Below are 16,188 nucleotides of genomic sequence, written 5' to 3'. Positions count from 1 at the left end.
ATGCCTTTTTTTGGGGGGGTTGACCTTTTTAACGCTACTTTGTTAAAATACTACACTGGATGTTTGAATATAAACAAAAAAATAACACTACTTAGACAGACTATTTATAAATAATCATAGTTAAAGTTAAATATGACCCATTTTCATCAATTCTCAGTTATGTCTCATTCTTTCAAGTTCATATATTGCCTTTGCATGTGGATTTCCTGAAATTCTACAAAATACAGTACAGGTATGGGATCTGCTATCCAGAAACCAGTTATCTGGAAAGCTCCGAACTACAGAGAGGCTGTCTCCCACAGACTCCATTTTAATTTAGATAATGCAAATTTTTACAAATGATTTCCTTTTTCTCTGTAATATTAAAATAGTACCTTGTACTTGATCCAGACTAACATATTAATTAATCCTTATTGAAAGAAGAACCAGACTATAATGTTTACATGATTTTCTAGTAGACTTAAGGTATGCAGATCCAAATTTCAGAAAGATCCATTATCTGGAAAACCCCAGGTCCTAAGCATTGTGGATAAAAGGTCCCATACCTGTGTAGAATATGTTTTGGTTTCTTAAATTACACAACAAATTATACAACAAGGTCTTATGTTTCCATAAACTATAAATTATGTTTTCTTTTTTAGTTTAATATTCTGTTAACTGAAGAAAATATGAAACACTTTTAAAAAATATATACATATATTACAAAAGTTTAAATATAATAATGTATCAAGGTACAACATGGCTATTATGCATGTCATTTTGGATATTTTTAACAGAAAGTATTTCATATTAACTGGTGTGACACTGTTACAATGCGAATATGTAAGCGGTGTCTGCATTCTTCTTTACAAACTCAGACATTCACTGTATAAACAGAAAAATGTTTCAAGATTTTGCTTTCCTTTGCATCTCTGATTCTGATCTAATATGTAATTGTATGAGCAGTGTTTCTGAGAATTGCTGCATATCTGTGTTGCATAGAGTCAGCATTCCACAATTCTTCTGCATATCTTGGTTTTGCTTCAGAAACAGCATTTTTGATGTCACCCCACAAATTTTCTATTGGATTAAGATCCGGGGATTGGGCTGGCCACTCCATAAACATCCTTCCTTGCTACACTATTTAATACAGTACTTTGTGTGTAAATTCAGGCTTGATAAAGGGTCCAGTGTGGTCCAAAACATTGCCAGAATTCTTGTCTACTTTTGAGCCCATTAAACAGTTTTTGCACTCAATGTTGGATCAGTGTGCTAGCAAATTTTGGACTCTTTAATAATAAAACTGGCCCTGGGCAGGTGGGCCTTTGGACTCTTTATCACCTGACACCTGAAAAGGTTTTAATTAACATGTCCCAAGGACAAAGTGAAAGTAGTAAAATACAGAATTTTGATACACATTTTCCACTGGGGTGAAGTGGTTCCATACTGTTTCTTATAAGCTGCTGATAGCATGATAGCATGATACACTGGAGTGCTGAGAGCTGCAGACATTTCTGCACAGCCTGAGAAAGCAGACAGAGGAACAGGATTTTTAGGACGTTTTTATTAAAGTAACACAAAAATGCCACTTTTATCTTTAGAGTTGTACAATGCAAATGACAAATAATTATTCTTTAAGGGGCAGATTTACATAGGGTCCAATATCGAGGGTTAATTAACCCTCGATATTCGACTGCCGAATGTAAATCCTTCGACTTTGAATATCGAAGTCGAAGGATTTACAGCAAATAGTTTGATCAAACGAAAAATCGTTCGATGGAACGATTAAATCCTTCGAACCGTTAGATTCAAAGGATTTTAATTGATCGATCTAATGATTTTTCTTCCCCATAGGCTAACATGGCACCTCGGTAGGTTTTAGGTGGCGAAGTAGGGGATCAAAGTTTTTTTAAAGAGACAGTACTTCAACTATCGAATGGTCGAATAGTCGAACGATTTTTAGTTCGAATTGTTCGATTCAAAGTCGTAGTCAAAGGTCGAAGTAGCCAATTCGATGGTCGAAGTAGCCAAAAAAATCATTCGAACTTCGAAGTTCTTTTTATTCTATTCTATTCACTTGAGCTAAGTAAATGGGCCCCCTAAGTGTAATTTACTATGATCCAGAAACAAGTGCTAAAAGCATGCCCCATATTGACTTAGGCATTGTCCATGGGGTGAAAGGAGAAAGCAGGTATTAACTCTGTAACCTTAATCATAATGCCCTCTTCTTACCCACTCGGTTAGGTATCTTACCCTCTTACAAAGAGATAAGGACACCTGGTTTGGGATTGAAAAGGCCACAGCTTTAATAATACATTTATGTTTTACAAATATCAATAAAGTGCAATGTAACACATTATAACCTGAATATGTACTGTATATGACAAACCAACCACACCCTGGAATGCTTGCTTAAATTAACTCCCCACATCAACTTAACCCACATTCCCCAACCCATACTACTTAAGGGCGGGTGGGCGTCTCACAGAAAATGGCGTGACACTCCTGTGTGATGTAATTTCTGATTTGTCACACACCAGACATCACTGCTTCCCTCTGCTCATTGCCGTCAAGTCCTCCTCTCAGCATGCTGGGCCGGCCGCCTGGGAGGCTCTGTTTTCATTATTTAAGCACTTTGTGTCCAGATTGAAAATCCAATGCTAGGTGCAGAATGGTGCAAGGCAAGTCTTGATGAATGATATGTAAGTTTGGGACAGGAAGGGGAGAACCTAAATGCCTTATCCTGCCCACCCCTCACAAGTGCAGTGCTGCTGCATGCAGCCAGAAAGGGTCCTTAAAACTTTATATTTAAGGTAGCTTGCAACCAACAATTCTTCATAGTGAGGTCAGTGAGACTGTGAAATACCCTGCCAGGGAAAGTTGTATTGGCAGATGCATGCTGGCTAGGTTTAAATTGGGTTATAGCTTGGTACTCAACTCATTAACCCATTATCAATAAATTAATTATAATTAATGTACATTTTGTGTATAAAGTTACCAAAAATGTCCTTTCCTTGAAACAAAACAGGGATTGTTTGTCCATATATTGCAATATATTTAAGCTGGCCAACTACATCAATGTCATCCCATATCTGGCCAGTCCTACACTCTTTTTAATCTGATTCATTCTACTACTTCATTATACATTTTACACAGGGACTAGGTTTTACCTGCAACTCACTTGCTTTCAAGGTTAAAACACCAAAACATGGTTGCCCTTTTATTGGCCACCACTGGGATCACCTGACTATAGCTGGAAAGGGTGGGAGCTACAACATGGAGCTGGTCACTGCTCCTGTATAAACTATTACAACAAAGGGAAAGTTGTGCTCACCACTAATTTTTAAACCATAAACCGGCAGTACAATGAGGCTGTGACCACAAAATTCATACAAAGACAAGAGGTCTTCTGCACTCAACCCATTATCAATATATTAAAGAAATTGAGACATTTTGTGCATTAAGCTACTAAAATAGCCCACTCCTTTAAAGAAAACAGGGATTGTTTGTCCATATATTGCAATATATACCTCTTTCTTAGAGGCCTTCAAATTTTTAATATTATATATATATATTTACCATGTTTACTTATATAGATATAGGTAAACATGTTAAAAACAAATTATTTTCCCAAAAGTTATAAATTCCCCTGGCTTGTGGATTTGGAGAACATGGTCAAAAGTATCCCTTTCACTGGTGCTGAAAGACTGACCCAATTCATTCTTGTCCATTTATGGACTATTCTATTTGTAAGGCTTTAGTACATCAGTTGTACAATAGTTAAAATATTTTCCCTGACCAAATTCATGCCAACAGCAGCAATAGTTACTGAAGAAAAACCTAATGGGGGTATGTAAGATGTTTAGTTAGCGCAAAAAAACGTTTGTGAACGTTAGTGACCAAGATTTTCATTGTTTGTATCCTTTATGACCAATGTGAGACCGCAATGAATTTGTAGCAAAGGTGTTAAAACTAACCTTTGCTTAGAGATAATGAGCAATGTAGCTCAGAATGTGTGGACAGGCCAATGACAGCAATGAGAAATACCAATCCATGGAAAGGCATAGGATCAATTTCAAAGCAGACAGATGAACTTGACTACAAATACAAGAAATTACTACACTAAGTCATGTAGAAGAGACACCAGCTTGGGCAAGAAACCACATTCAGAGGCAAGTTTTAAAGCACATGTGTTAAAGTTTATGCACATAAGAAAATGACCAGTGTCTTGGCAGTCCCTTGCCCAGGTAGGGCCCCCAAAAGGAGAAAGAATAGGGTAGACAAGGCCTAGGACTTTCACACAAGGTGGTGCTGAAAATCTGTAAAAGGTTTCATCATTCCTGAATCATGGAGAAGGCTGGGAAGGTAGGCAGTTGGTAGAGCCTAGAGAGCCATGAGTTCTGGTTATGATCTATCGGGCAGATTATTCATGAGGCTGTACTGGTGACTTATAAAGTGTTACTGAGTTCAAAGTTTACTGCAATCCCCAGTGTGTGACATTGGTGGGAGTAAGATTCGGCTAAGAAGGACAGTGAGTGACTAGGTACCACATTACACAGAAGGAGAAGGAGTAGGTGGCATAGGAAAGTGTGAGCCAGAAAATGTAACCAGATAATGATCAGAAAGGGATCACTGTACAGATTATTGGTATATACTAGGTACAGAAAGTGGCCATTCTTATGTTGGGGTTGGGGTGTTAGCTCACTGCTGGAGTTCAAAAGAGCATATTGACTGGAAAAAATGAGAGGTTCAAGGTTGTAAGGGATCATATATGTGGCAGTTATAATCACTAAGGATCCAAGTTTCAAAGTCAAAAAGGAAGTTATCAGAGAATGTGGCTGAAGGAGGTCCTTAAATGACATGAGAGGATCAACGATCTGAAGGGCATGTACCTCAAAATTTGAATGAAAAAGCTAAAGGAACGAACAATGAAAAGAGAATTCTGACTCCCCAACTGCATCCAGTGGACCAGGGGTGTGGGAGAAAAAGAGACTGCCATGAGAAAGTGCAGCCTCAGTGGCAGTATCATTCTGTGAAGGCCAGCTGTCAGTTAGTGCAAGGAGTTAATTGACTTGGAGCAAAACAGCCCATATGTTAATGTGGATTTGTTAGTTAAAGGGTGGATATCTAGAAGGGTACAAGAGAAGGTAAGGCAGAAAGAAGGAAGAGTTGAATTCTGAATAAGATTAGAGTAGAGGAATGAAAGTATTTTAGCAAAGGGAAAGAAAAAAAAGAGAATGACTGTTAGATGGCATGGAGCAGGGCCTGCATACCAGTTAAAGTAGGAGGAGAAGATGACATCACACACTCCATATCTTGCAACTTCATTGAAAGCAATGCTAGAGTGTACTGACCAATCAGCTTGGGGAGGTGTGTTTAGCCTAGAAGCAGGGTGTGGCTGAGTTGTTATCTGCCTGGTAGATAGAGCTGCCTTGAAGGCAAAGTCCAAGTGTTGGTAAAGGTTTTCCTTTTGTTCTCAGTGTATTTAGTTCATCAAACAGAGTTGGGAGTAGCCAAAATTCCTTATCTTCATAAATCAAAAATATAGTACTCTGGAGTACCTTTGTTGCTCAAACACATAATATTTTATTGAATGGCATGGCACTACATGTTTCGGATAGAGGTGATCCTTCCTCAGGTGATAGTGTTTACATTGTACATAACCCAAACTCCCAATTTATCACACAGAAAAACCAGCAAGCTTATCAGTTCCACAGTGTGGCCAGATAAATTATATTACATGATAAAAACATTCTTTATGCAGTACTGCCCTCTAGGGGTGATTAGTACACTAATCACTTAATGCAGTTATCACAGTACTTGTATTCATATGTATACAATGTTGCAGGTGGTAGTTCCCTACCTGCCTCATTACAATAATGTATTCAATGTTTCCTGGGGGGAAAAAAATGAAACATTTGAAGCGTTGTGTATCATTCAGACCATATGGTTCAAGGGTATTAGACGTATTGCATCAACTGATCAGAAATACTTAAATAGCTCTAATGTGCTTCTTGAAAAATTTGCGGCCAGAGGCTACAGAAGGGGTACTCCAGTAAAAATACGTGATGGGGTATTTTGGATAGGGAGGGAGTCCCTGTTAAATAAAACTGTAAAGAAGAAAAGAGCAGAACCAATACCCTTTGTATCAAAATATGGCCCCAACAGTAAAAGTATACAAAAAATCATTAACCATCATTGGTCAATATTACAAAAGAACCCTATATTGGGAAAATATTATGGAGAATTGCCACTCTTCTCTTACAAAAGAGGTCCAAATGTAGCTGATAAATTGATAAAATCGGATATATAAATTGATAAAAATCGGATATATATATATATCAGAAACAGAACACTACCAGATTTTTAAGCACACCCAAGTTCCCATGCCTCAACTGTGGTTATTGTAATTCAATTATAAAGGGAGGTCATGTAACTCATCCACTAAAGGCTAACAAAATACTGGTCAAACAGTACAGTACTTGTAACACTGATTTTGTTATATATGGCTTAAAATGCCCTTGTGGGAAAATGTATGTGGAACAAACCTCTAGGAAGGTGAGAATCAGGATTAATGAACATAAAAGGTCGATAACCAACATCAATCCTCAAGTAGCCAAAACACACACACCCGTTGGAAAACACTTCTTTGAAAATAAACATACTAGTGCAAGCTTGAGGTGGCTTGTGCTAGAAGAAGTTTAAATGCCTAGCAGAGGTGGAAACAGCAAAAGATTGTTGCTACAATGTGAAGAAAAATGGATAGACATACTTAATACCCTTGAACTATTTGGTCTGAATGATACACAAAGCTTCAAATGTTTCTTATAAATGTATTTATTTATTTTTTCAGGAAAGTGGACTTTGATATTTTGAATACATTATTGTAATGAGGCAGGTAGGGAACAAACACCTGCAACATTGTATAAATATGAATACAAGTACTGTGATAACTGCCTTAAGTGATTAGTGTACTTCTGGAGTAGGCCCCTAGAGGGCAGTACTGAATAAAGAATATTTTTATCATGTAATGTAATTTATCTGGCAATACTATGGAACTGATAAGCTTGCTGGTTTTTCTGTGTGATAAATTGGGAGTTTGGGTTATGCACATTGTAAACACTAGCACCTGAGGAAGGATCACCTTAATCCAAAACATGTAGTGCCCTGCCTTGAAGGCATCCTTCATTCCCTATTCCTCCCTACTCCTGACTGCTGCACACCCCTATATGGGCAGTAACTGGAGGACACAGATGTTACACATAGTTGTAAAAAGAGCTGAAGTCTGTAGATAAGAGCAAGGCTGATGAAATGTGAATACAATAGTAATATTGGCCAATGGGAGCACGGTGAATTAGTCCATCTTACCTACCGTCTGGATACAGAAAATTCCTATTCCTGCAGGAGATTTCCATTTCCTTATGAAACTTTAGATGAGGATTTTAATCATATGCTCCTTGTGTGAGTTTCAGGAACACAGAAGGTATAAGTAATAACCGATAAATTAATAGCACACTCATGGGATCAGTGTGGAAAAAACCTCCTACTTTTTATTGTCAAAAACACTAAATATATTTTTTTTTATTTTTCATAAAAGCAAGAATAACATTTTAGATTAAAACTTCACACAGAAACGACTTTATACTACTGGCCCTGTGTTCAAAGCAGTTCATACATCTAACCATATATCTCTGAAACGTTCTCCAATACTCACCAAATCCATCATAAGGCTTTCCATTATGACTTAGAAATAGACTACAAAATATGATTAATAATATTATACTGTGCCAAAAACATTGGGGTAGACCTGGTTTGCTGCTGCCGCTCACCCTCCCCTATGTAATCACTTTTATGCACTAGAGGGGGTCGAGGGGTGTCCATAATGTTGGCAAAGGGATCCAGGGGGTACAGGAGGGAACTGCGCTATCTGCGTTAGAAGAGCAAAATTTCCAGTTTGAAAACTGAATTATGCTCTTAAAGTTACAAGAGTGGCATTTTGATGCCAATGGTAACTACTGGGATGCTGCAATCTATGGCGAATTTCTCAACTCACCTCATTGGCGTAGCACCCCTGCAATGACACAATCCTAGAGTAAGAAAAGGGAATGACATGTATACTAAGCAATTGCCTGAAACACATCATGCCCGCTGTCTCCAACTCTCTCTACCCCTGTATGTTCATGAATCCTGCAGTACTGCCTATTTGCACCTATTTCCACACTGCATCAAATTCAAATGAACACCACAACAACATAAAACACTATATCATCCTCAATAAGACACCCTCTGCATATAAACTCGTTCTTAGCGACAATAACTCGACACCTTTCTCAAACAATAGTCTAAACACACTATATAATATATATAATGGGCGATGGAGCAACCTGAGTATGAATCAAAAGCCACAGGCACCCACATCGCCCCTGCTGATGCCACCTCTCTCCGCCCCTGTATGTTCACTGATCCTGCAATATTGCCTAATTGCACATATTTCCACACTGCATCAATTTCAAATGATCACCACAACAACATAAAGCACTCTCTCAACCTCAATAAAACACCCTCTGCATTTTCGGTCATCTGACAAAAAGGTGCAGTTAAGAACAAGTGCAAGACTATTGCAACTCACAAGTGAACAAAATTGTCAGCGGGTCCCATCACTTTGATCCAGGATGATCAAAGTGATGAAGTTCAACGCAGGCAGCCCTGTGGACTTCCAATGAAGCAGTATTGACTTTTTTGGTAATAGAACAGTTGCAGGCAAAACAGTTTGACTGGGGGTCTCAGTGGTACTGCTTCAATGATACCCAGTAGACAGAGGCTGGGTAACAGTATATTGGGGAGCGCTAGAGTATTTTCTGCGTATGCAAGAACCTCACGCCAGAATCCCTGGATTATTGGGCACTCCCAGAAGACATAAAATAATATACCTACAGAATTAAGGCATTTGTGACACTGGTCTGAAACTCCAGGGTAAATCCTGGCCAATCGTTTTGGGGTAAGGTATACTCTGTTAAAAAAAAATTTGTCTATATATACCTATCCTTGCTAGAGATTGCAAGTTGGTGGCACTAAAGCTTGGGAATCTTTCCACCTCTCATAGTCTAGTTCTAGGATATCTTCACACCAATGTTATTTGACTTTGTCCAATTGGGTTATGTTCGATTGCATCAATATAATAAACACGTGTGTTAGTACTTTTGCCAAGTCTAGTCTGCGGAGATATACTTCCAAGGTGGTATCTGTGACCGCTAGTGGTCTTGGAGGAAACTAGGACTGAAAGGCTTGTTTTAATTGAAAGTACCTAAACAACATATTTGCTGGGAGTTGGAATTCATTTGGAGTATATTGAATTGTTTACAGTCCCCATTAGCTATGATATCTCCTAATGTTTTAACACCTGCAGCCACCCATCTTGAAATGTCTGGCACAGAGTTAAAATGTGGGAGATGTTTGTTGCCCCAAATAGGGGTCCATTTGGACTAGACGACTTTTTATTTTGGGCAATTTTAAGTGCTACCTAAAAGGTTTCCACTACTGTTCTAATGGGGGTGTCATTCTTTGTGGTGGGGAAATATCCCTGTATAGCATCTTAGCCAGGGCCTCTAAAGAACACACAATAGCGGCTTCAAGTATGAGCGAACGGTTGTCTAACTGTGGAGCTAGCCACCAGTGCGCATAGACCAGCTGGCTGGCTAGAAAATATCTCTCAAAGTTAAGAAGGGCCAGTCCACCCCCCGTTAGCGAAGCCTGAAGCGTCTGTAGGGCCAGCCTGGGTCGTTCGTCTGACCATATAAAACCCCTTATTATTGAATCAAGTGTTTTGAACCAGGTTCAGGGAAGTGCTCTGGTGCATTATGGAACACATATAAAACATGCCATTTTCAGCAAGTCCGGAGTAGTTCTGCGCATGTTTGCACACGAGGAGGGCGCCCAACTGGTCCGGCACTGTATAAAATTGCCTGTGAATAAAATTGGCTTGGGTTGTTAAGGCCCCCACCTATTAGTGTTGAGATTATTTAAGTACAACACAAGACACACTGATAAATAGTCTATTATAGATATGGCAATGACAAGGACTGCAAATAAATTCTGTAAAAAGTACTTTAAAAGTGTTTGGATTTGGTGAGGAAATACTGTTTCATGTGGTTACATGTTGTTACCATTAGTTGGCACTGTAATTCATAGATCAGTGAGCTTGATTAAAGGCCAGTTAAGGGGGGGTTTGTCTGAGTTACATTGTGCCCCTACTAAAGCTGAGCAAAAGCAAGTTCAATACAAAAATCAATAAAGTTCTTTACAGCATATGAGCTAAACTTGTCCATGGGAAGCATGGGACACCACAACAACAATGCAGTGTGGCACTCCCAGTATTTGCACTTGCCAGTAATTGTATCCTGCAGATTTATAATCTGCCAGTAATTTACACAAACTCACATTCTCCATAGAATAGATTCTACACAATGTTTCCATGGTGGTGGTGTACTGATTCTCTGGAAAGTAGAGATTTCAGTTCAACAGAGAACAAGGTTTAATTTACTCTGCCAGTCTAAAGTGGGTCAGGCTGTAAATCAGAGACAGACTATCATGGTTTATTCTTATCTGTGGATAATATGTATGTCTATATAAAATATATTTATTGGAAGTCCAGCATTAATGCACCTTTTCTACGTAAGCCTAACTGAATGAGCTTGCCAAAAAGTGGGCATTTTTCTCCAGTTTTTCTGTCAGTCTCTGTGTTATTATAATAACAATATAGATTGTAAGATTTTTTTTAAGGAAAGATTTTCTTGAGAAGTCCAAATAATACAAGATAAACGTCTCATAACTTGCATGAAACACCCTTTATTTCGCTGCAGAAACACACAAGCTGTGGAATGAACACAAAGACAGCAGCAGTGGCAGTCACCATATTCCAATAATACTAAATTCCCCTAGCAAAGTCATACATCAAAAACTTTGGAGTAACATAGAAAAGAGACGTGCAAACCCTGTTACTACAAACCAGCAGCTAAGACTCCTCTGCCCTGGCCCAGCAGTATCATTGTCTATAGTTAAATCTCAGTGGCAAATCCTAGGCTTCCCATACATTATGGACGGTTATGATAGTTTGTAATAAAGTATGGGGGGGGGGGTGGAGATTCAGAGAAGGGGTGCAATATAGCTGGGCATGGCAGTTGACAAATTGTGGTCAGTTTAATGGAAGCAACCCCTGCCCCAGATCTGCAACCTTCCTCAGGTTCCCACAAGGGCAGCCCAGTGAAACTAGAAGTGCATAAAACTGCTATTTGCCCAGTAGTTATTTCCCAATGGCACATAGTAGTAATCCATTTATGCAAGAAAGAAAAACACAAGCTATAAGAAGCTGGTATAAAACAGGGATGTCCAACTCACTGGTGCCTGGCTTTTGTGAACTCGAACTCCCAGAATCCTTCAAACGTCTTATTATGTGGTGGCCTGCAAGTTATGGGTATAGTATAAAACATATGCAAGATAAAATCATATGGAACTATCCACCGCTGAGTGTATTAATCCTCATAATTTGAAAGTATCTAGTGATGGAACACACGGAAACAATCCTGATCTTCATACACTTGTCTATGGCATGACTCAAATTCCCTCCAGGGTAGGAGTTGAAGAACTGGGTGATGTCTTTCTTCACCACTCGAGAGCACGGATGAACGAAGCACGAATACTGGATGGCATTTGACTGGGAAGAGTGACTTATAGGAGCACTATGAAGTTACTGGTTAGACACATGGGAAGTTACTTTCCGAAGGCTTTATTTAATCTGAGCAAATTGCTATTAAGTGGTCAAGAAGACCAAGTGGAGTCAATTGGAGCAATGTATGGGGCTAGACAGATAACGAAAGGAATACTTGTAAATGTCTAAATCACATCAAATGGATCTGTGCACGTATAATTTAATGGCTCATTGTGCAAATTACTTGGCACTGTTTCAACTTCAGCATAGAAAATGTGAACACAGTTGTTTGACTACATAATATGAGATGTGACAGGAGCTGATCTGCTAAGACATCAATGCTGTCTCTCCATTATACTGTACAATAAGAGATTGTTGTCCTACCTAGAAAAGCAGGGGAAGAAAACACCTCATCACTGAAGCTCCCTTTGGAATTCAGGAGTTTTTGGCACAGAAAGTTCATTGAATTTATTGCTCTAGTGATGGCTATATGGACAGGATACACACCTAAATGTACACACTTGGTAAAAGGCAACAGGTAGCGTGCTGAAAAAGCCACCTCTACTTCCTATAGTGCGGAGTCTCCTGCTAATCATCTCCCAGTGTGTGGAGCTTATGTCCCAGCAGTCTGCGGACGTCTGCATGGAATGAAAGAAGGCCGTTGGCACAGGATTCCTGCTCGCTTATCTATATGCTCACACAGCATTGACCAACAGAGTAGAGACTAAAGATTGGGAACGGCTGCATTTCTTCTCCTCCGTGTTTGTGCCGTTCCCAGTCTTCGTACATTCCAATGACAGCTGCTTCATCTTGTTGTCCAGGACTGGCAATGTCATGGCTTTCTTGCTATTGCTTCTACTGTTATTATTGTTGTTTAATCGGTCTTGGGCAGCATTCTCTGATCCTTCTGCCCTGTTCCCTAAAACAAAACATAAAAAAAACAATCCATTAATACCAGAAGATTTAAATCAAGCAAAAATTGTTTTTGGAAACAGGAATATGAGGAACCCTGTTGGATTTTTACATAGACCAGAAACTGAGACTGTCCCCCTCTACCTCCAAACCAATCACAACATGGAGGTGGGAACCCTGTGAGTTGTTGTCTAGATTTTAATCTGTGCTGTGTGCTTCCTTTCCATTCCTCACCACATTTTGCTTTCTCTACAGATCTTTACACAGGCACCTCTCTTCTTATAGAAAGGGGACAAAATGGAAGCATTTTGTTTACTTATTACAAATGAACAAAGACGCTTGCTAGTGTGCATTCTTCACTGTGAAGGAAGCAGCCTTGCCATTTAATGAGATGGAAAGTTTCCCAATATGACATTAGCCATTACTAACATTGAATTAGACTAATGCACCTCTCGTATCCACTCAGAAACTCTGTGCTGCCATTCTGCTCTGTTTTTAGCCGTAACGGAGTGGAAAAATAAGAAATCATAATTCAAAGTACAAAATTGCACCACTGCTTATTAACTACAGGTATGAGACCTGTTATCCAGAATGCGCGGGACCTGGGTTTTTCTGGATACAAGTCTTTCTGTAATTTGGATCTTCATACCTTATGCTTACTAAAAATCCTGTAAATATTAAATAAACCCAATAGGCTGGTTTTGCTTCCAATAAGGATAATTATATCTTAGTTTGGATCAAGTACAAGGTACTGTTTTATTACTACAAAGAAAAAGGAAATCTTTTTTAAATTTGGATTATTTGGATAAAATGGAGTTTATGGGAAAATGCCTTTCCGTAATTCTGTGCTTTCTGGATAAAGGGTTTCCGGTACTACTAACTAGCACAAAAAGCAAAAACATTAACTGCTGCCAATTGTATACGACTTGGGCTATCCAGTAATATATCCGTCAAGGCCAGGGCTAGTATAACAAGTTACCAGCAGTGAATTTCCTGATCAGTGGTTCAGTCCTTGATATTCCACACTCTCCCCTTTATCCCCAACCCAACAAATGGCCCACCCAATCTGCCATTTATATCGCGCTGCCCCCTTTCAGGCCCGATCCCGATTGTTTTGCTCGAATTTGTATTTATATAAGGTACCAAACCTACAAATGCATGAAACAATGTATATACTGAAATAACTTTGTAATGCTTGAACTTTTTAATAAAATTAATAAAAAAAATAATAAGAATAATAATAGGAGACATACAGTATTATATATTAAATGTGCAAGTGTGCAATGTCAATAAGCAGCCATTAATACAGAGCAACCCCCTCTCTTACCTCTTTCCAGATCACACTCTGGTGAGGATGCCCCGCTACATTCGCTTCGAGGGCCTAGTACTGGTGAAATCAAACCAAAGTCAGAGAGGGACAAGGGGCTTGACAAATCCAAGGTCCCAGGATGAGGGGCATTTGAAAATGGACTTGGAATCTCAGATGGGCTGGTTGGGCCAGAGCTACAACTAGACAGAGACTGGGTTTCAGAATCTTCCTCGGACACCAAGCTGCTAAGGTTGTCGTCATCAAACACCTCTGATGTCACTGCAATACATAAACACATTGGTGGTAATTCAAGTTCAAATGTTGTGGTTCTTAAAGGGGTGGTTCATCCTAAAGTGGTGGTTCACCTTTAAGGTAACTTTTAGTGTGTTATAGAATGACCAGTTCTAAGCAGTTTTTGAATTGGTTTTCATTGTTTATGTTTTATAGTTTTATAGTTATTTTCTTCTGACTCTTTGTAGCTTTCATATGGGCGTCGCTGACCCCTTCTAAGAAGCAAATGCTCTGTAAGGCTACAAATGTATTGTTATTGCTACTTGGCATTCCCAGTCTTTTTATTCAGCCCCTCTCCTATTCATATTCCAGTCTTTTATTTAAATCAGTGCATGGTTGCTAGGGGAATTTGCACCCTAGCAACAAGATTGCTTAAAATGAAAATTGAAGAGTCACTGAATAAAAAGCTAAATAACGCAAAAACCTTAAATAATAAAATGTTAAAACCAATTGCAAATTGTATCCGAAGATCACTCTCTAGATCATATTAAAAGTTATCTCAAAGGTGAACAACCCCTTTAAGTTAACTTTAAGTATGATATAGAATGCCTAATTCTAAGCAACTTTTCACTTGGTCATTATTTATTTTTTATAGTTGTTTAGTTATTTGCCTTTTTCTTCTGACTCTTTACGGCTTTCAAATGGGGGTCGCTGACACCATCTAAAAAGCAAGTACTCTGTAAGGCTACAAATGTATTGCCATTGTTACTTTTTATTACTCGTCTTTCTATTCAGGCCTCTCATATTCATATTCCAGTCTCTTATTGAAATCAATGCATAATTATTAGGAGAATTGGGACCCTAGCAACCAGATTACTGAAATTGCAAACTGGAGAGCTGCTGAATAAAAAGCTAAATAACTCAAAAACCTTACATGATAAAAAATGAAAACCAATTGCAAATTGTCTAAATCATACTAAAAGTTAATTTAAAGGTTAACAACCCCTTGGATCAGGCTGTAATTGCTCTATGGAAAACTAAGCATTTGGGTTTTGCTAGGTCAGCCAAAATGAGAAAACAAAGCACAGCTAGTACTCAAATAAAACAATCACATTTCAGCAAACATAAGAACAAATGCCAACCATGCCACCATGTCCCTGTTTCACAGACAGATTACATGAGGGTTTTATCTAATGTAAATGCATGTGTGTTGGCAAGCTCAATAAGAATAGAGGCAAAATCATTTGGAAGGCATGATTGTACATGATAGATATATGGGAATAATATGTGTGTCATGTCTTTGTAGGTGCCTAAGAACTATTAGCCTGCCAAGGACAAAAAACACACTTACTGAGAAGCCCTCTAGGCAAGACCAGGTCTGTACATATATTGATCAGCACTAGTAACCCTTTGTATGTCAGCTCAGTTAATCTTTCTACATGCATGTTACCAGACAATGGTACTACATACTTGTTCAACATACTTTTTGCCTATTGTTTTAATAAAGAAATATCTGTTTTTTCTTTTTATTATTTCTGGCTCTAAACAAGAAAATTAATTAAATTAAACCAGTTCCCTGTCACTTCCTGGTCCTGAAGTGCAGATGAGAAGCTGATAAAACTAATTACATATCCACAGATAAGCCTCTGATAATGAACTAAGGAAAATGTTAAAATATTAGGCAAAATTATTCATCATGCTCATTTTTAGTAGTTTTTAGGTGTATACTGTCCCTTATTATTATTATTATTATTAATAATGATAATCAAAATCTTAATAATAGGTAGTACACATTTCCTACATACGGTATGTCCTGTTTATTTGGGCCATGTTAAACTCAGGGCTATCAGTGGTTAAATAGTGTCAGATGACCCGTATCACAGAACACAATACTAATCTGACAGAGGCTGTTTCAGTGATGCTAAATATATACTAAAGATATTTTAGAAAGCTAATTCCCAGCACGGTCATCCCAGCAAAATCTCTTGGGAGACTGTTCCATATAGATGCGGTGCTGGTGCCTGGGTGGAAACAAGTCATTAGCCCTACTAAG

The 16,188-nt window shown here is 38.5% G+C and overlaps 1 protein-coding gene across 1 annotated transcript in view; it reads right to left on the bottom strand.

Moving 5' to 3' along the window:
* Window positions 1-10,804: 10,804 nt before the first annotated feature.
* sh3bp5.S (SH3-domain binding protein 5 S homeolog) overlaps window positions 10,805-16,188 on the bottom strand; it is a 41,733-nt gene continuing 36,349 nt past the window's right edge. Inside the window, exons 8-9 of the mRNA XM_018269325.2 lie at window positions 13,923-14,183; window positions 10,805-12,602 (exon numbers count right to left, since the gene is read on the bottom strand). Of these exons, the coding sequence (XP_018124814.1) occupies window positions 12,379-12,602; window positions 13,923-14,183 (485 nt within the window). The 3' untranslated portion in view covers window positions 10,805-12,378. The remainder of the gene's footprint in view (window positions 12,603-13,922; window positions 14,184-16,188) is intronic.

This window comes from Xenopus laevis, chromosome 6S (assembly GCF_017654675.1).
Source record: "Xenopus laevis strain J_2021 chromosome 6S, Xenopus_laevis_v10.1, whole genome shotgun sequence".
NCBI classification, from domain to species: Eukaryota; Metazoa; Chordata; class Amphibia; order Anura; family Pipidae; genus Xenopus; species Xenopus laevis.
This window is presented reverse-complemented; position numbering and strand designations above follow the sequence as displayed.